At 38.0% G+C, this 21,208-nt stretch overlaps 1 protein-coding gene across 2 annotated transcripts in view; it reads right to left on the bottom strand.

The window, feature by feature from the left end:
- Positions 1-1,193: 1,193 nt before the first annotated feature.
- Positions 1,194-21,208, bottom strand: part of EPHA3 (EPH receptor A3) — a 217,742-nt gene continuing 197,727 nt past the window's right edge. For both annotated transcript variants that reach the window (XM_031589995.2, XM_090152307.1), the window contains 4 exons: positions 20,276-20,425; positions 18,172-18,365; positions 5,345-5,500; positions 1,194-3,652 (listed from right to left, as the gene is read on the bottom strand). In XM_031589995.2, the coding sequence (XP_031445855.1) occupies positions 3,547-3,652; positions 5,345-5,500; positions 18,172-18,365; positions 20,276-20,425 (606 nt within the window). In that variant the 3' untranslated portion in view covers positions 1,194-3,546. The remainder of the gene's footprint in view (positions 3,653-5,344; positions 5,501-18,171; positions 18,366-20,275; positions 20,426-21,208) is intronic.

Here is a 21,208-nt window from a genome sequence, read left to right as displayed (position 1 = left end):
TGTCTTTTTAGAGCCTGCACTACTCATTTCTTTTAACAGATAATATAGGCAATATCTAGCTTTCACTCCGAACCCATGCTTTAACACTCAGAATTTATCCATATTTAATTACAATTTTATCACACTTTTCTAATCAAATAAATTTACTTTGTCTTCCAAGCAATCACCTCAGTATTCCAGTATGTAAAAAATACTTTCATTATGTTTATTATAAAAATATAAATGTTTCCACTACAAATCATTTTACATTAGTAAGAGGCCATCTACAATTGCACAATATATAAACTAAATGAGTAAGTAATGCTTTGAAATACAAGTTAAAGTAAATACATATTGCCAATCAAATCACATCTATACATTGCTTATTGAACGCTAAGTAACAGCACAAAACTAGATATGTTAACAGAAATAAATAAAATGGAAACTATATTTAAAGATACAAACCCAATAATATGGTACGACATTTTATGAGCTGTTGCATTTTGCTTGATGTCAATAATGAATGCAAGTCCTGTACAGGAAGATGGCCACACAAATTCTAGTATCTCTACTCCACAATGAAGAATTGTACACTGCTATGTATACATATGTACATGGGGATAGGGAGTATAGGATGCTTGCAAAAGAGGCCACTTACAGTACAAATCAACATTTGAGAGGGAGAAAAAATCTAAGTGTAGTTTAAAACACTATACTCCTCATAGCAAAGAAAAGCAAAATTGAATTTCTTTTATTCTCAAGCATCAGTAAGATTTAATTTCTTATGCTGAGCATGCTCAAACAGTGGGCAAGGAACATGACATGGTACTATGAGAAGATTGAGAGTGGTTGGTGCAAAGTTTTTGCTTGTAATCTAAAAATCTATGAACCAGCTCTGTATTTTCAGGAGCATTTTGAGATCTATTCCCCCCACCTCAGCCCACTCACCCCTACTCTCCAAAATGAAGCTGAAAAAAAACATCAGGAGGAACATGTTGTAAAACACTGTCCCCACACACATTGTCTGCAAATGGATTTTGGTGAACTTTTAAATTCACCAACAGTGTCTGATAGAGCAATCTCAAACTGAGCAAAAGAAAGATTCTGGATGAACTAAGCAACTGAAAATACAGCTTTTGTATTTAGCATGCTGTATTTCACAATAGACTGTAGTACATAAGAAGTGTTTTTGCATCATAAGTGCTTCCTTTTCATTTTTTCTTCCACTTTTCATTTTTTTATTTCAACTTACTTTAAAACTCCTTCATTTTTTCTTTCAGAAGACATTCTCATCCCGTGAGTGCATTTCAAATACAATCCTTTACAGCATGTTCATTACCCCTAGCTCTGCTTCTATTTATTAATGTGTAATAAATGCTGTTGCTCTGCATCTGAAAAGTCTTGGACCCAATAAAAACAATTTGGAAGCTGATTCAGCCACACAAATCCCAGGGACTGATTTTTTTCCCCCATATTTATGTGCCCTGTGCTCCAAGGAGCTTCAAAAACCAGACTAACACTACAAAGAAAGAACCACAAACTTGACTGCACAGCAGAAGGTGGCATGCCATGCACCCAACTGCCTCGCCTACAGGCTTGGACTGCCAATGACTCACTGTTACTCATTAGAATCAGCTTTAAGTTTAAAAATGGCAAGTTGGAAATCCAGGGGGTACGAAGAAACTGGTCTGTATGCAGCACTAGAAATGCCTCACACAGCAACTTAAACCCCTCATTTTCAGAGGAAAGAGCTATGTCTGTTGAGGACCAGGACTAACATAATCATGAGCTTAAGAACTCACTAATGGGAAGATGCTGAAGATGTAGGAAGACTCAAATCCCCTCCTTTATGTTCCTTTTTCTACTGAAAAACGTGAATGGTCTCCTAAAGATAGGCTTCCTTCTGATTTCTTTCAAGGGACCAAGCACAGCTTATTATCTTCTAAAACAGTACAGCTGGCTTTACCCCAACTCACCTTGCAGAAGGAAGAACCATTCCTAAATACCTTTTGGATGGAGCCTGGTGGTTTTGGTTACACTGGGACATCTACCAAAGCACACCCTTGCGAGTGCTGTGTTTTCTGGACTCTCACATTGCCACACAACTAATTATCAGCCCTGTCTAGACTGAGGTGGCTGCAGCCATGTGGAGTGGCAAACACAGGTGCCCATGGAACATGAACCAAAAAGCAAGACTCCTGAAGAATCACAGCATCTGGACAGAGGTCTTCTGGATCAGAATTAAGCAAAATGACAAGCCAAACTCCCACTGCAGAAGCTTAAATCATCTTCTTCAACTATCCTTGGCTGCCCACATGGTAGTACAACTCCCAGTTACCAGCACTGGGAGCAGAGCCCATGAAATGGAAGACAGAAATGCATAATTCCTCAGCAAGCTCAAAAAGCACTCTCAGATCATGCAGGATACACTCTTACAATTGCTAGGTAATTCTTCCATCTGAACAGCATCTGAAGACAGCAGACCTTTGTGACATGAAATCAGGCCTTTGGGAAGCAAAGGAAATACATACGGTTGGCCAGGCCAAATACTGATCTGGAGATCAATGGGCATGCAGTTCTGCCAGAATTCAAGCCCAGGTTAAAATATCACTCACTGCAAAGGAAAGAAATCTCAGCAAGTCCCGATGCTTTGCCTAGGGTCGGAGCTACAAAAAGACCACCTTTCTTTCCTTCTGTACTTTGTATATGATGTTGTGAGTGTAAAATAATCGAGTAATTAACCCTCACATAATTTGTCAGGTTAAACCAATGAAGTTTTGATAACATTTGGCACTTGTCAATAATGCAGCCAGGTTAAGGTATTTAAGCATAAATATAAACAATAATGGAAAAAAAAAAAAGAAAACAAACAAGAAAGGAAATAAATAAGTCTTTTAAGAATTAAGACTTTTTTTTTCTATTTAAATGAACACAATTAGGGAAGCTAACATAATGGTGTAAATCTTTTGCCAACTAACTCAGTCACTACAAATTTTATTTCTGTATTCCTTTCTGAAGTTCAAATAGCATGTTACAATGACATTATAGTAAATATGGCCAGACAGATTGTGAGGTATAGTCCTCTATTTTCCTTGCTTTTAAAGAAATAAAATACCTGTTACAGATCTCTTCTGTATAAAAATACTGTAAGTCTTTCTTTCTTCTTGTTTGCTGTATAGATCAAATACACAGCTTTTATGTCCTTGGGTTTTTCATGTTATTCAGTCACTTAATATTCAAATGGCTCTAGGTTTTAGTATCACTGTTTTTTACTTGGAAGGATTTTTTACATATTTTTTTTTCTTTTTAAATTTACTATCTGCATTAACAGTCAGTTAAGAGCACCCACCCTTCAGGATTAACAGATAGATAGAAAACAAGTTCGCTCCTATTTTTAAGGCATTTATACTCAGTATTTGAGTGTCTCAGTGGGTTTGAAATTTCAACCATTATGTTTCCAAAACTGCTGCAAAGAACTCCTTTAAACTGTGCCGTTTATCAGCCATCGCTTTTGCTCTTTGATGCGACTTTTCTTTTTTCTGTCCTCAGCAACATCATTTTGGTACTTTACACAGGAACAGGGCTGTTCTTCGTATGAGTTTCTAGAGTTTTGATACTGCTAACGATCTTCTTTTGAGGCCCCACAACTGTAACACCAATTTTCTTCATGTCACTGGAAAAAAGAGAATATAAACTAGGTGAGTCAGCATTCTGCCTCTGTGCTTCCTAGAGCTGATGTGTCAGACAGCAATCAACTCGCTCATCTTATACTGATGCACTGGATGAGCCTCCAGGTACAGAAATGCTGTTGAAACACAAATCCTGGTATGAAGAATACTGAGAGTCATTGTTTGAAGACAGCAGGAGGCTACAAAAAAAAGTGAAAACTCATTTAGCCTTGCTGTGTTTGCATACCTGCAAGAATGGACAATGAAGTAGTGTTTGCCAGTGGTGTACACACAGGGGGCTACTTCTGGGCCAGCTGCAATCTTAAGCCCCTCTACCATCCCCCTATCAACATGATTATTCTTCCTGTCCAGTGGATATTTTGACTTTATGTGCCAAGCCTTCTGAACAGTTGTCTCATCCTCAGAATAAGCACCATGTCTAAGCTTCCTGTGTCTACTGCCATTATCACTCCTTATTTCTTCAGGCAGCTCATTCTCTTTGTTCATTGTGCAATATAGAAACAGTTTAATGCTTGCCAAGGGCTCATTAAACAGTTGCTCACAGGAAACTGGGCATTCCTGGAGGATTTCTGCACTGTCCCCAAAGGGTAATTGTCATAAAAACCCATTATCAGCCTTTTTATAGTTGCAATAATACACTAATTAACGGCATTGATGTGTTTAATTATCAGCCCTGCAGCTGTTGTCTACTTCATAACTGGTCTTGTATCCAGTGAGCCCAACGGGGAGTCAAGATTTTCCTGTACAGTAAGTTCATAATTGTACTTGATACCTTTTCAGGTGCAAAGAGAACACCACCATATTCTTCCTTGTCACGCTACATTTTCATGTATGAACTTTCAAGTTTTAAACCTTCAAGCTTAGAATGATTAATAGTCAAAATGGAAAGCAGGAGGGAGTTTGCCCCCTAAATGATTTTTTATAAAATCATAGAATCATAGAATGGCCTAGGTTGATGAGGACCTTAAAGTTCATCTAGTTTCAACCCCCCTGATGTGTGCAGGATAACCAAGTAGACCAGGCTGCCCAGAGCCACATCCAGGCCTTGAATGCCTGCAGGGATGGGGCATCCACAACCTCCTTGGGCAACCTGTTCCAGGACATCACCACCTTCTGAGTGAAGAATTTCCTCCTAATATCTAACCTAAACCTCCCCTCTCTTGGTTTAAAACCATTACCCCTTTTCCTATACTATCAACCCACGTAACCATTATTAGCATATCGGAGAAAAGCAGCTACATAGTTCTTGCTCTTTGGCATCTGGGTTGATGGAATATGGGATGGGCAAAAAAGGAAAAGATTGGCACACATGACAGCTGTGGGGAAACCACAGATAAAGGCAGATTATAAACAACTACAAAATAACTACTTAAGTGTGACTGAAGGTAACAAATGCTCTTATTACCAAACTATGCACAGTGCTGCCATACCTGAAGAAATTGAAATTTCCTCGACATTATTGAGAAAGACTTATGGGTTTCAGGTTTCAGGTTTCCTTCATGTGTATTACAACTATTACAGTAATTTACATTCTTTTTTCCATTAATCATTCTATTATTTTAGCTTAAAAAAAAAAAAAAAAGAAGAAGCTGAATATTAAAATGCTACCCTTATGCTAAAACGTGAACCCCCAGCTCTAAACAGTGATGAAGGTCTGTGGTTATATTTCAACTTACTCAGTGGAAATCTTGGCTATTGTATCACAGGAACTGTACTCCACACCCGTGAAAATGCCTTTGCACTGTCCGGTTCGAAAACCATTGAGCCAATCACCTGTCGTGCGGAAAGCTGAAATGTCAATGTTACTTTGGTCCAGGAGAAGATTTGATGGCCTGAAATGAAGAAGAATATGGTGAAAGTTGTGGATCAAACATGAATATGGATTCACTTTGTGTCTAAAGTTATCATTCGCATCAGAAGGAGCTCCCAGGCTACATACAGGTTTTTGCTCATCTGTAGAATTTATCTGCCACTGAGGCCAAATGTATTCACACTGACAGCTTTGACAAACATTATGCAGTCACCTTACTTAAGAGCTCCAGCTTCCAAAACCCTAGTTTCACATTACTGATGCATCACAAATTCATGGAGTACAATATTATACCACAATTTAATGTGTTAAAGTATTAGCAAAGGCAAGCCTAATTTAGATTACATTTGTGTGATTCACCTAGCCACAAACAATATACTAGTCACTACAACGATGCACACTCTAAACATCAAGTTCAGCATTTTGGCAGAAGTTACACATATCAAATGTTCATAGTACTGCAGCCCTCCAAAAACTCCTAGGTGGTGCTAAAAAGGTAGAGGCATATAAAATAAGACACTAGTGGCATTCAACTGGCATCAAATCGAAAAATCAGATGTAAGTGAATTGCAAGACAAATGCAACCACATGAGACTTGTATTCTGCAGTTTGCAATTTGAGATCGTGCTCATCTTAAAGCTGAAACCTGCATAAGAATATCATATAAATAATCTGAAAGTGTGAACTGAATCATCTCCTGCCTTTGAAACAAGGTTGGTGCTTATGAAGGATGCTGAACTGAACTGATTTGCTTCCACAGTCATTACTTGGAAAACAACTAAAAAATCAGTCTGAAACAAAATCAAATCAAGGAATCAAACACAAAACTCATCTCCATGTTCCCTTGCCCACTTAAGCCATTTTCCCTAAGTGTCATGCTACCTAGAAGCTACTGAGATGAAATCATCCTTCTGAAAATAAAATAAAGATGAATATATGAATATAATTATAATATGTATGAATATGAATTATATATGAATATATAATTTTTTCAACACAGAAGAATTATGGTAGTTGAATCTGAAAGTTGGATATTGTATATGGTGCAAGAACTGCTCTTAAATTGATCCAGAATTTTTTTTTCTCTCCGATAGGAGGAATCCTGTTTTCACAGTTTTGAAAGTATAACTTCTTCTTTGAAGGCATCAAGGTTTAAAATCAGCTAGCTTTCTAAACCACTTGTTGCAGCCCACAAATAAACAAATGCATTTCCAAGCAGAGGATTTGTCCGCTCTGAAAAAGGCCTTCCAGGAAGGCAGCTTGCATGACACACCCAGCTCTTGTCCTCAGCAATCAATCAGTCCTCACTAACCTGCTCTCTTCCTGGTCATGCAGGAAGCCCCTGAAACACAATTTCTACAAGACACCTCACTAACTCCAATTGCCTTTCTCTCTCAGTGCTAATTAGGGTAACAGTGCCTTACTCAACTAGTCAGATGTTATTAATCAACTCTATTTCTACAATTTTTCCTCCTTAAAAGTATATGCCCATACCACGCATCTTTTTAGCATGCATACCATTTTAAGGTAAGTACCTTATGGGTGTCTGCCTCAGGCTTAAACCTAAGCACGTGTTTGGCTGTGATTTCAGGATGGTGATATTCAGGGGCATAGGAGGCTTACTTAGAGGTCATCAAAAGCAGTTCTCTTTGCAACTTTACAGCCTATTGGTTCCCTAGTTGTTTTTTGTTTTTTTTTTTTTAATTTGTATGTTTGTTTGTTTCCCAGAGATTTCAATGAACATCATCTGAAATATAATTTGACAACAACAGCTAAATCCATCTGAAATTACTTCTGTCACTAGAAAAATAGTAAAAATGAGGGGTGATTAGGCTAACATGATGATTTGAAGATTGTAACAGAGCAGTGTAATGAGTACGTTACAGTTACTGTTACTAGAGAGCTGATCTGGACTTCAAAATACCCTCTTCACTCACCACCCAAGCCATCTCTCAGCACTGGAAGAAAGGCAGAGTTTGTAAAGGGCCCCAGAGAGAACCAAATGTTCGAACACCAATAAATTTAAACTCCCTTACAAAGCCTAGATAATCCAAACAAAACTTTTCAATCCCAAACCATGTCCTTACTAAGTTCCACAAGATCAGTAGCTCTGGAATAACATACTCCTGCAGTTGATCTGCTGTGCACTTGGATCAAGAAATACCACATCAGTAACACCTAGACTTTTACCTTTCACCTTGGATGAATCATGGAATTGTAGAAACACAAAGTTTGAAAAGACCTCCAAGATCCAAGATCCAGCCCAACCACCACCTATCACCAATATTTCCTACCAAACCATGTCTCTCAGTACAACATTTAACATTCCTTGAACACCTCCAGGGACAGTGACTCCACCACCTCCTGGGGCAGCCCATTTCATTGCCTGACCACTCTCTCAGAGAAGAAAAAAACAGTGCAGCTTTGCAATACAGCAGTTATTGAAATTGGCTACATATAAAACAGCACCATTATTTTTGACATTATACCAATCCTTATCAATTGGCTGACTTCTTTCAAGACCAGGAAATGATTTTAATAATTTCTTCCATTCTGGGATGAGAGGACACACCTGAAGAGCTTATCAGGTGCTTGAAAATCTTAACTTGCAAATCACAACTTGTTATACACTTCTGCAGGTCTCAGGGCAGGGATGCAGCTGCTTAAGCACTACTGTTCACTTTCTTTTGTCTGGATCCCAGTCAGGACATGTTCTGCTGCCTCTGCAAGGGACTCTGGAGGTGCCACTGACTTCAGATGCAGACTTCATTCCCACTGGGAAGAGACATGGTGACAGAAGACACCAGAAGCCTGCTCTGGTTGAAACAGACTCCAGCCCAAGGCCCAGGTGGGAAAATCAAGTCCAAGATATTTTTATCCAGTAGCTGTACAGCCTGAATCTCCTCAACTACTGTTTGTCCCACAAAGAGCCAATATTTTTTATTTATAGTTTTCTGGGTATAGTGTCTGGTATCCCAAGACATTTATTAAGAATATTTATGAAGTGTACCTAATGATGAAACACGGAGATTTTTTTTCCAGCCTAGTACATCTTTTCAACTTCAATCTATTAAAATAAGGACTGATTCAAGAATCATTAACGAAAAAAAAAAAAAAAAAAAGCATAAACAAGCTGAGATAGAACAGTTCTCTAGGATTAGGAATTAGAGTGGCCTGGAAGAGCTTTTATGTTTATTACTTGGATCAAAGTATCATCAGGACAAAAAAATATGACCTAATTTTAATGTAAGTGACCTCAGAATAACCAGCACTGTAAAGTATCATTTTTCTCCTTGTAGGATTCCAAACCAAAATTAGTTACTTTCCTCCTCAGAGAGGACATCTGGACAGTTTATCAATGAACTGGAATTTGTCTCACAGCAAAGAGCCTGTGTGTTGTCTCCTTGCATGCACCAAGGGAAAGCTGGGCTTTCAGAGCATCTGCATGCATTGACGTTTTTTTCCCCCCTGACCCAGCCCCTAGACAGAAGGTCTGAACATGAAATTTATGGGCTGGGTGATGTGCGCCATGAGCTCACACTTTACCAGACAAATTAGATGGGTTGCAATCCGTGCAGCTGTAAACGACGTCCTGCAGGGTTCCACCTGATCTTTTACAGCTTTTCATAAATCAGTACCTACTAGCTTCAGAAGAGAGTCATTAAAAAGAAATCATGGAAATTACATGTTTGCTCAGGGGAAGTGAAATAGAACATTTCCCTCTGTCTTGTTTTTTAATTCCTCCCTCTTTGAAAAAAAATAAAAAGAAAAATATCTTTTTATTTTGTTTCTTTGACCAACCACGATACCCTATTGCATTACCTTTCAACAGAACAGGATAGGAAGACTTTCTATCCTGTCCATCTTGACTGTGTGCCTGTCTATAGAGCTGTATTTACTGACATGTGGTACCCCTGACAAAAGTCAGTCAGACTTAGGTTAGAGAGACAGATTTAACAGTGAGATGCCAGTTACAAAATGCCCTGCTGCTGAAAGCATTCTCTGGATGTGCCCATTATGTAAACAGTTGGAATTAACCTTTGAGTCATCCACAGCAACAAGGAGAGCTACAGTTTGTTATCATTAGCACAGGTTTTTGTTGCAACACGAGGAAATGTTTGTTGCACCATGTAACAATGACAAAGACTGCAGAAAACCATATTAGAAACCCTCCTAATCCAGCACAATGACCTTGTCTCTGCTCAGCTGTTGTCTGGTGAGAAAAGGATGCTTGAAAACTTCAGGAACCAAGATAAATAAAAATCAAATGACCAATTACTTCTTCTGCACAAAGGGTGGCACTCTGCAAATGCAGAGTGGAGATCTGCACACAGGATCCTAGACTTTCTCTTGCAGTAGCCTCTCTCTTCCTGTTCTTTTCTCTAAACACCATAACCAACCTATAGTTTTTAAATCTGGACTTCCTCTTCCACAGTCAGATTCATTTAAAGTGGGAAGCATGTAGAAAACAAAGTAATTTTCTGTGGCAAACTTTAGTTAATTATAAACTGATTTTGTAAAGTGAAATCGCTCCCTGGGAGAGAATCAGGACTGGTTTAAACACAAATGCCATGTGCTTTATAATTATGGTAAGCTGAAATGCAGAATTCTGGTCTAACAAGGACATTTCAATATTTCAATAACAAGAGCAAAAAAAAAAAAAAAAAAGAAAAAGAAAAAAAGAACAACTAGCACACAAAGCAGACTGTAGTTTTATCTTCTACAACAAACAGAATTGTAGATACACTAGTGTGACAACAGGAGATTAGAAAATAAGTGACATACCGAGGAGAAGTAGAGACCTTGTATTTACTTGGTTGTCCCTGGACCTTAAAGGTAAGAATCCTTGGAGTTCAGCCCTACCACTTCATGCACATTTTTGATGTACTCTTAGCAAAAATTGTAACTTAGACCCTAAAATAATTTGCTTTACCCAGGGGGCTTCACATCACATTTGCACAGTATGACAGTAAGCAGGTTGTGACTCTTCTTTGAAGTCAAAGGAGAGATGGAGGAATAAAGAAGGGTAATACAAATAATCATCGGGGAAAAGAATGCTGTTAGCCTGCTGGCTTGTAGCAAAATGATGCATCTCTCTACATGTCACAGAGGAATTATTTTCTAGCTCCACATTGTCCACTGGCAAAAAAACTGCCACAGCTTCCTCTAGGATAAGAAGTACATAAAATTTCAGCTTCCCCAGATGTCAGCCCTCCAATCTCTCATGGTCCTTTGTCTGCCCCTCAGAAAAATGGTTTTAAGGGGCTTCCATCTTTTCAGCATCTGGTGAGGGTAATAAATCTGAAGCCTGTATGTATCAGGCTTCACCTTCTCCTCACCAAAATCAGTGAAGACAGTGGAGGCAAAAACACCAGAGTATTACGGAGATATCTTTCTCATAATACAGCCTAAGCTGTGCTTTTAAGCAGGAGAAGTAATATCCCATGGCCATTTCCTGGTATTCATACAGGACCCTTAACAACAACCAGTCATTATTATTTGGACAGTCTATGGGCTCTTTAATAGATGGAGAGAAAAATGCCTTAGAGAGCTTTTAAAATGCTTTTCTGGCTCTTTGTATCTACCATTTGCTTTATATGACTTGCCCTTGTATCTCCCATTTGGCTGCAGTGTGAATTTTGACAGACATCCTCTACAGCACTCATCGGGTCAGGCCGTGGCTTCATGCGGTTCCTTTCTCCGGCACTTCCAGTGCAGCATTGCCATTAACATTAACAAGAGCTTCACATTGTAAACCTATTGCATCAAGCTGAGAACCACAGAGGAAAATCCCGCAGAAGCACAACCGACAGCAAATGCTCAAAATACAGCCCCACACTGATCCATCCACATCTAAATTCTAACTAACATAGTAACTCAGTCTACTGTGAACTCATGTCTGAGTTTCATCAGTACTGTTAAGCTAGAAGTGCGAAAGTGCAAATAGATGTTTTTCTGTATATGTTAACAGTGAGCCCTCGCGATTTTTAATTCTGAAGGAACATCTACCTCAGGCATGATATTAATGACTATGGAAAAAAAAAAGTCAGGTGAAAATAGTTTCTCTTTCTCTAGCATGCTAATTCACTGAAGTTCCTGAAAGTGTCTTCAGTTTAATGCCTGAATTCCACACACAACCCAAATTGTGATTAGACATCAGCAAGTACTGTTTACCAGAATCTGTTGTTTTTCTGTGTGATTTGTGAAGTTTCCCCCATCAATAAATTCTGTGTTTGCTATTTCACAGTCACTTAAAAGAGAGCTAGCACACTGGGATTCCACTGCTTGGGTTCTTTTAGAGCAGTCTCCTTTTTAGTTCACAGCTTATATTGCTGCTGTTTTTTGAGTGGAGCTGAAAATTCATGTGAGAGCTGGATGGTGTTATACAGCATTTGGCCAAGACCCTGTTGGTTACACCTGGACAAGCATAGAGGCTAAACCCTCTCTGAAATGGTCCAAGCAAAACTGACAGCTTCTTCCTTCAGACTGAACATTCCTAAAGGGAAGAAGCAAGCTGCCAGTATTACAGGTCAGAGATACATTTCAAGCATCTGAAACCATCTGACCTGAGTGGCAGAAAAGGAAACTTTTAAACAAAAAGTTTAGCCAAAGCTAATTGACTAAATTTTTGTTTTGACCTGTTTGCTGTTCCAACAGAATTCAATTTTCACAAAGAACCTGCCAAGCTAGCATAGTAGAGACTTTCCACAGAAACACCAGATTTTAAGTGGAACCAAGCTTTGAAACAAGTTTCAAATTTTTAACTGCAAATGATGGCTCTGGTTGACTGAGAGCAAACATTACACTTTGTCTCAGCAAGACCACAACAAGGGCCAACAAAGCCAATCTTGCAATCAACTACTCACAAATAACAAGTAGGCCAAAAACTGCCCACGGAAATTACTCCAGTTAATAACTCAAGCAAGACTTCAAATTCAAGAAAATCAGGGTAGGGCCGTAAACAACTTGTTAACACATGAAAGTATATCTGAGGAATTATTCATGCACATTTTCCAACACTTCTGGGTTTTCATCAGGAAAACCAGCTGACCCTGACCCCTTACATTTCCTGGACTATATTAAAAGAATTTAAACTATGCTTTTTCTGAAAATAGCAAGCTTTCTTGTATTTTTCTTTTTAGCCTGAGACACACCAGTAATAGCAGAACTCATATTTTAAATATAGAACTCCTAATGTGTACCATACATGAAAGTAAGCCTATCTACTAGGCTGAAGTGCAAACAGAAATAGTGCATTTATTGTTGGTTGCTTATTATTATTATTCTTTTTCTAAGCAGTTACAGAGCATTATGGATTACTGAAAAATATAAACTTTGTTTATAGATGAAAACTTCCCCTCATCACAGAATTGAAACCTGGAAGTTAAAGTAGGATGTGAAGTCTGTATAATAGTATAGAATATGTAGTAGTATGCTTCTGAGCCCCTGAGCAATGGCTACTTTCTTCCTGTTCTCAATTAAGGCAATGCAGTTCCAGGGCCAAGGCCCTACATGTGTTATAATGTACACATTTCCAGAACCTCCAATTACATTTTAAAGGCTTTCAAACACAAAGAATAATTTCCAGTTATGTATTATTATTTTAAAGCAAGAATAACTGGACCAACCTTTATGAAGTAGCTCTGGATTGAGTTCTGTATTATGGAAATTTTAAGTTCTACCTATGAAAAAGTTGCACAGTAATACAGATAATGGTCTTCAGTTTGAAAGTAGCATAAACATAATTTAAACATCTTTTTTATTTTGATAGTGGTGTTATTTCTTTAAAAGTCTGCTTTCTTATCCATATTTTAGACTCAGCTTTCCACGTTATATGTCTATTTTGATATTCTTTAATAAGCTGCAAATTAAGGGCAGACTTCTGCACATATTGTAATATGTAACATTTAATATGGTATCTGGAGCATGCTAGTCGATTAACGCGTTTGGATTTACAAAATAAAACTTTGCTTCAGAAGATTCCATGTGCAAGAATAAAGATTCAGACTGAATACTGTGAAAGTCTCTTAAATCCAGAGACTGACTGGAAGTTAGTGAGGTTGGCTGATGCCACAAGCAGTGCTTGGGAGGCAGAGAGAGGAGCCTGCAAAGTTCGAGACAGTCAGCTTTACATCCTGTCTGCTGATGAAATTAAATAGCTTTACTGAAGCTTGATGGCTCTGCTGAACTATCTCTGTCCTTTTCATTTCAGTAACACCTTTTTCTTCAAAGATTTGGGGCAAATTTGCTGATTAATCCTCTGGTGCAGAAGGTACTTTAAATTTTCTGACAGACAGGAATAGGACCTGAAATAGATGATGTTTTGACATTTTTCAGAATAAAGTGAGGACCAATTGCTTCTGCAAGCCATCTGATAGCAGCATTTCCAAATTGGAAAACAGTTTCACAAATATATTTCAAATCATACTGCTGGCATTTCATCACACAAAATTCACCAGATGATTTTACAAAACACTTCTAAGTAGTAAGAAATGATAATTACTTTCTGTAGTAAATGTTTGAGCTAGATACGAACTCCACCAAATTTACAAAGCTAAATAAGTCACTTGTTTTCAGTGAAAATCTCATGAAAACAACAAGAAAATCAGGTGATAAAACTGTCAGCAGCATCTCACAAAATAATTATATTTTTTAGAGGACCATCAATTCCCCATTTTCTGCACTTGATATGATGCAAACCCTTGCCATTCTTGCTCTTCAATATAGCTATTATAACATTAAAACACACACACACAAAATGTCTACAGAGTGCTTAATAAATATCCTCATTTCTCAGGGCTTTTCCTCCCAGTTTGTAAAATAATTTATTTCCTCCTGTCCTAAATATACAGAAGCAAATTAATTATATATTTGCGTGGATTCCTTCCCAGTTTTAAAATCATGCACAGATCTGATAGAAATTCAGAATTTCGGAAAATGATTTTCAATTTTTTTTTCTCTCAAATGATTTCTTGGCAGCGCCATGGACTAACTTGGTAATTCCTGTTTTATCAGGCTCCTAAAGACTAAGTGACTTCAGTTGCACCTGCATCACAGATGTGAGGGTACATAGCATCACATTCACTGTTGCAGCTGGAAGAAGACTGTCACAGTACATGGGCTACCTTAACCCTGTATTAGAACCCTTACGCCTAAATGTCACACAGTCTTCCAACAATGTAATTCACTTTGGGGCACAGAAATTCTTTAAATATATTACTAATTAAACATCATGTTTTAAATATCTTTTTCAAATGGCTATGTAAGCTTCACATACAGTTGCACTGCAACCCTTCAGCCATTATAAATATGTAAATATAGGAGAAATGTTCTTTCTGAAACAAACCGGATAAAATAAGTGAAAAAAATTAAACAGATAAAGACACCAAAAAGCAGCATAAACAAAATATTTTCAGTTGTATGACTCTTGGGTTACGTTTTTTTTCTACACAAATAAATAAAAATGCGATCCCTTGTAGATCATAGCTTCATAACTGGTTAGCAGGTGAGTGAAGTGACTCTGTCTCTCTTATTCAAGTTGGAAAACATTCCATCTGCTTTGTATCTGCATGAAATGCTCACAAATGTGAAGTAATACACAGTGGACTGGAAAAATAATAAGCTCAAGACGAAAAATAATAAAACTGATCAAAACTGGAAGAACTATGAACTCACTTCCACCCTAAAGGTATCCAAACAACCTAAAGACTGTTATAAAAATGAACATAATGCTTAGAAAACAAGAAAGAACAGCAAGACATAAATCAAACACAAATATCATGCAGTTATGCCTTAAGAAACTGCATGACTCGTGCAACTCTGTGTGTACCACGTTCTGCTTCTATGGCTGGATAATTCAAGGAAGGCTGAGGGACACAAAACATCAATGTGTCCAGTGCAGACCTTGTTTAAAAGAACTCAAGGTGGCCACCTAATTAAAAGGACAAGAAAGCAATCAGCCACAGTCTTTTCAAGGAATAGGAAAGGAATTCTCGAGTGAATTAGAGATAAAACATAATGTGAGGTAAGGTATCATGAAACAGTTGCTACGGTGAGACTACAAAAAGCTTTTGTCGAAGCAAGGTTCACAAGCACGTAGCGAGGTCTGCAAAGAGACGATCAATAAGGATAAAAACTTCCCCCAAGGTACCAAGAAATTATTAGATGCCATGGGGTGGCCAGAAGGGATAGAAAACTGAAAGGGAATACAGAAGTGAAGGCTTTGACTCCTCTCCTGTATTCCTATGAGATATTACTATAAAATGTGCTGGAGATACGGCCTTGGAATCAGACACAGAGCTGAGCACATCCTTCAGGTGCAGTCAGTTAAAAGCTGCATACCAGAGGGCAGGGATATCCTGTGCACCTCCAGAAATGTGTTTTCAAATAGGATACAACATCACTGTAACTGTTTTAAGCACCAACTTGAAAATATGCAAGAAGAGACTGGCTTTGCATCTGCAGCAGACGTCATGAAGTTAAACAATTTTCCTGACCAAATACATTTTGAACACTTAAGAACATATGTTGCGCATAAAGCTCTACCACTTTACCAGTAGCAGCATAGACATAGGTAGAAGAGGGACCTCCATAATTTAGATTAATTGCTTACTGCGGGTGTGGAGAGAGGTGCAGTAGGAGTACTACAGACTCAAATAACAATTGAGAGCAGCCGTTAGCACGGATGTAATGCCCTGGGAAATAGTTCACCCTGTGTGTCCCCTGCAGCTAGGCCTGTTCCTGCGTGGTTGCTGGCAGTGACATGAGATTGGCATGGATCATAGACTGCAGACTGAGATGGAAAGATTATGGGTCACATATACCCTGAATGGCATCAAGTGGCTTCCCAGAGGCTAGGAGCTTGGTCTGGACCGGGGCCTGAAGCAGGGTCCCACAACAGTGTCTGTCACCAGCGAGTGAGGTGCTGCAGAGGAGGAGAGGGGCTCAGCTGCTTGGAAAAGCAAGAATGTAGTGCTCCACTGCAGTACTCAGACTGAATGTGGGCTTCAGTAGAGGATATCAGCTTCTACTTGCTCTGAAGTGGAAGCTGGAAATGACAGCTAACACTGTTTCCCACTCTGCTGTGGTTCATCTGACTCACTGGGAGGACAATAAACAGGGAACAGGTATCACTTTCTACAATCGAAACCCCAAACCAAAATATAATAGTCATGATTCCCTGCTCTTCTAACCTAGCAGACCACTTTAGTGTATCTGTATAAAACAGATGCTTGCATCAACCATTTACCAAATGGAGTTGCAGGATGTTTAGAATAAATCTGCTTCATGGAGAAGATAATGCTTTAAAAAGATTTTTTTTTTTTTTCTCCTAACCAGTCACTCAGCAGGTAACAGGAATAACCACTTTGGTAAGCATGCTGATTTAATGTATGTTAGATGCTCACCGATTAAATCATGAAATGTAATTACTGTGCAAGAAGACTTCTCTCATGTATTCCTAACAGCCAAGCCTGTTAGCAAGTCTTTCTTCTTCCTCCCACCTCTGCTTTCTTTCTGATGCCTTGGGAGTGGCAGCAGACAGTTACCACATGAGCAACATGAGCAACACCAAATACACAAAACAGAAAGTGAGGTCCACACAGCTTGCCTAGTGACCCACAGCACCGGTGCAGCCCTCCTAGCTGTGCTGCCTTATCTGTTTCCTTCTGTGCTTTCCTGCTAGACTGCATCAGGGAGAAGGGGGCTGTACCAGAAGCAAAGGTCTGGGAGGAGTGATTTGCCATCTTCATTTGCAAAGCTCATCTCATGGCAGAATCTGTACTCCTGCCCTGAAACACCTCTTGGAGACCTGGGTGTGAAGAATCAGCATGGATTACCCCCTGACAGTCTACTTTGTGGATGGAGAACTCTTCATAAGCATTTGTGCTAAAAATAATTTCACATTTCTTCAGATCACTAAAGCAAAAGTATGATATTTTGCACATTATATAAACCAATTCACTTAAAGTGAAACCAAAGATCTTATTTCACCACATCCATCTTAGGTGTCAATACACTCTTCACTTTCTCTCAGTAATTCTTATTTCATCATAGAGATGTTCCAGAACGTGTTGAATAACCTGTATTATAAATGAATGTTTTTAATGCAATTAGGAACACTGCATGGGTTGGAAATAATTCCTAGGTAAGGCATACATCAAACAGCAAATGTAAGTGCATCTTTAAGACTGTGAGTCCTACTGAAAGCAAACAGGTTATTGATATGATTAAAGTAACTTGTCAGCACAGACTATAAGAGTGTATGCTATGTGCTTGGATCCAATTCTGAAGTATACTTAGGAACATGGCTAGCTGTGACCTATGAAACACTAATCATTTAAAGCAACATCCAAGGTTAGATGAGAAAAAAAGGAATATTACACAATGACCAAATCTTTCATTTTTGTCTCTCTCACAAATCTCTGCTCAGTCCTGCTGTGGGTTACATAATGATACTATACTGGCTTTGCAAAATTTGAATAATAGTGCATCATTAATAAAAATAGCAGGAATGATAATGTTAAATAGCTCTCCCAAATAGACAGACAGAAAGCTCTCTGTCCTCTTTAAGATTGCAAATATTTATGGTTAGAAAATGAAGATGTAGGTAAAGAAATGAAACAAATTCTAATCATGGAAGAAAAAGAAATCAAAGACATTTAGTCACATGCAATGTAGGATCTAATATGTCACCTTGCTGCTGCATTGGTGATTATTTTCAGACTGCTGGGATTACGGATCAGCTTATCCAGGATGCTGACAATCTGCTCAAACTTGGGTCTGTTGTTTCTGTCTTTCTGCCAGCAGTCCAGCATCAGCTGATACAAGGCAGCTGGGCAGTCCATAGGAGGTGGCAAGCGATACCCTTCATCAACAGCCTTAATTACCTGCACAAGGATAAAAGTTTTTGAGAACTTGAAGGCAGTTGCATCAATTTGTTTTTATCAGTTCTGTGAACCACATTAACATGGACATTCAATGTTTAAACAATTGTGTTTATTCACTAATTGTCTTGCAGTGCAATGCTCTTCGTTTATCTGCAAAGTAAACCAGGCAGTAAATTAGGCATGCAGAAAGGGCTGTGGGAGAGTTAAGATACAGTATATGACTTTGAGGAAGGTGAGAGTCTAAAATGAATCTCCAAAACTCACATTTGATTGAACTAGAACCATAAATAAAAGCTATAGTTAATAAGCTGCCTGTTTAAATATGCTAAAATGCAAAAGGTCTTGAATGTCACTTGTCTGACCATCCTTACAAACAGGTGTGTCCCATAGTCTCCAGTGGATGCTGCATATGGCAGAAGACCAACCAACCCTGTCACAGGAGATTGCACTGGTAGGTAGAAGGTCATGTTGAGAAATGAGTCTGTAACTGATCTCATAGTGCCAGAAAATACTTTAAAAACTTACCACAAGGTAATTCAATGCTTCCTGCTATGAATCTTTTATCAGTTGTTTAGATTCAAGGCCAATGAAATCAAAACCACCATATGACAAAACAAAATTTAGCCCAATATTAACACTTTCTAATATAAACTTTTCACAATGTATAATACCTATTGATCAGTCTTACTGTATACATCATAAGTCAAAAAACCAACACATTGTAAGTAGGAAACAATATAGGAATATTTTGTTATCCTCTCCATTGCTTTTTTTTTTTTTTTTCTTTTTCCTGAATCAGTTAGTAAAAAACCAGGAAAAATCTGAGTTAGAGCAGGGATAATAAAAAAGTCCATAATTAAAGCAGCCAATACAAAGAAATAGGTTAATATTTCGGTTTCTCATTTTAGTGTGAACAGTTATTACAGAAAGGCATCCCACTAGTATATCAGCCTATGTAACACAATTAATTAAACTTCACCAACAACTGAAAAGCCTTTATGACTAATTAAAAGATATACATAGCTTGCTGCAGACTTGTATTCCACAGGTACTAATTTGAAAGAAAAACTTTTCTTCTGTTTTTATCTTATTTAGTATGAAGTAGCATTAGCAAAGTATGTCTCCAACTATGTTACATTCTTGAATATAGCACTAAAAATATAATCCTTTTTTGAAAATCTATGTGCATTAGGATTCTTATGGCAACAACAACAAAGAATCACCAAAAAAAAAAAAAAAAAAAAAAAAAAAAGATATAATAGCAATCTTACTTGGGAAATATTATGCTTCTTAAGAAATACTGGGAGAGAAACATTAATCATTTGGACTACAGACTTGGACAGTTTACTAGTGCTGCAAAGAAGCCTGCATTTGAAGTCTTCTAATAATATCACTCTACTACTCTACTTTACCCTTTAATTACTTCCAGAAATATTTTGGTTTCACTAAACTTTTAGTAGAAATACTGTATTTCTATTTTTCACAAGCTTCAAGAGCAACTTGTTCTGCGTATTTGACATTTACAGAAAGCTTCTATGCAGTATTATAGAAGTGGAACCAAAGAGCATCAACAGAAATTCAGAAGAGTTTTCTAACAATAAGCTAAGGAATGTAAAGAGCAATGACACCACTGAGGTGAAACTGTTTGAATCATCCTACAGAAAATCACCAGAGTGATAAAATTCTCTAGCATGCTCCTTCAGAAGTCTGAAATACCTGACTAAAAATATATAAGCTTTCTGTTAAGCTCATTAGAACTTATTCCTGACCTGAAAGACGGAGAAATTTTCATTTCTACATCTTCAATGTCAACGTCAAAAACTCAGAGCCACCTGGTTTCTTCATGCTTCACTTACTTTCACAGTCTGATCCTCTTTGAGAACATAACTCAGATATAACAGCATACTTACATCCTGGTTGGACATCTCCCAGTATGGCCTCTCTCCATAAGACATCACCTCCCAGAGGACAATCCCATAGCTCCACGCATCACTGGCTGATGTGAATTTCCGATATGCAATGGCTTCTGGTGATGTCCATCGGATGGGAATCTTGCCCCCCTAACAGTTGAAGTAAACAATAACAAAAAAATGGCTCTACTGCAATGAATAGAATTTTTTTTAATGGTTGATAACTTTAAATTAATCTCTAAGATTAACATTTTATCCGTGCAAAATGATCTGGATTTGGTTTCCAATGTGACATTTCAAGTGAACTTCCTTTTAGCATGAAACCTGCAGAAAAGACCCCATGTTTTCTAGGACAATTAAGAAAATCAAGGGGCCCCAAATTTGCCGTGTTTCACTAACCCAGAAGGTACTACACACAGATTGCCCTCTCCAAACCAGAAGACAGTCACAGATAAAGATTTGGATGGGGTTGTTTGTGCAGGAAGGAGAGAGCAAAAATATCTGGGGAAGTGGTTTTAAACATTCTTTTACAGTCACAAGAGAAGCAAGCCATCTTTAAATGATTTAAACATGAAAAGAATTAAAGCTATTGTTATAATTAATATTGTAATTCTGGGAACCCTCTCTCTGATTATGGTCACCATTTGGTGCCATAGGTCGGATTAGTAAAATGCACACAAGAAGCCTCAGGCTGTTTCTGCAGTATGAAAATTAGAGAGAAGAGACAGTTTCTAATAGTGCCAGCTATGTCTGAGGACTTTCAGACTCTGATTTGCGGATCACATGTGAGAAAAGAAATTCATCCATGACAGCAGTGCAAAATTTCCTACTTATGATAGGTCTGGACTGAATACAATATTTGAATACAACAAACTGTGACAGTTTCAAACTGTTTCCAGTTACAGGGATATTTTCTTAAGATTTCATCCTAGT

This window comes from Phasianus colchicus, chromosome 1 (assembly GCF_987193195.1).
Source record: "Phasianus colchicus chromosome 1, bPhaCol1.hap1.1, whole genome shotgun sequence".
In the NCBI taxonomy this organism is placed as follows: Eukaryota; Metazoa; Chordata; class Aves; order Galliformes; family Phasianidae; genus Phasianus; species Phasianus colchicus.
The sequence above is the reverse complement of the archived record's forward strand: the minus strand, read 5'-3'. Positions and strand labels throughout refer to the sequence as shown.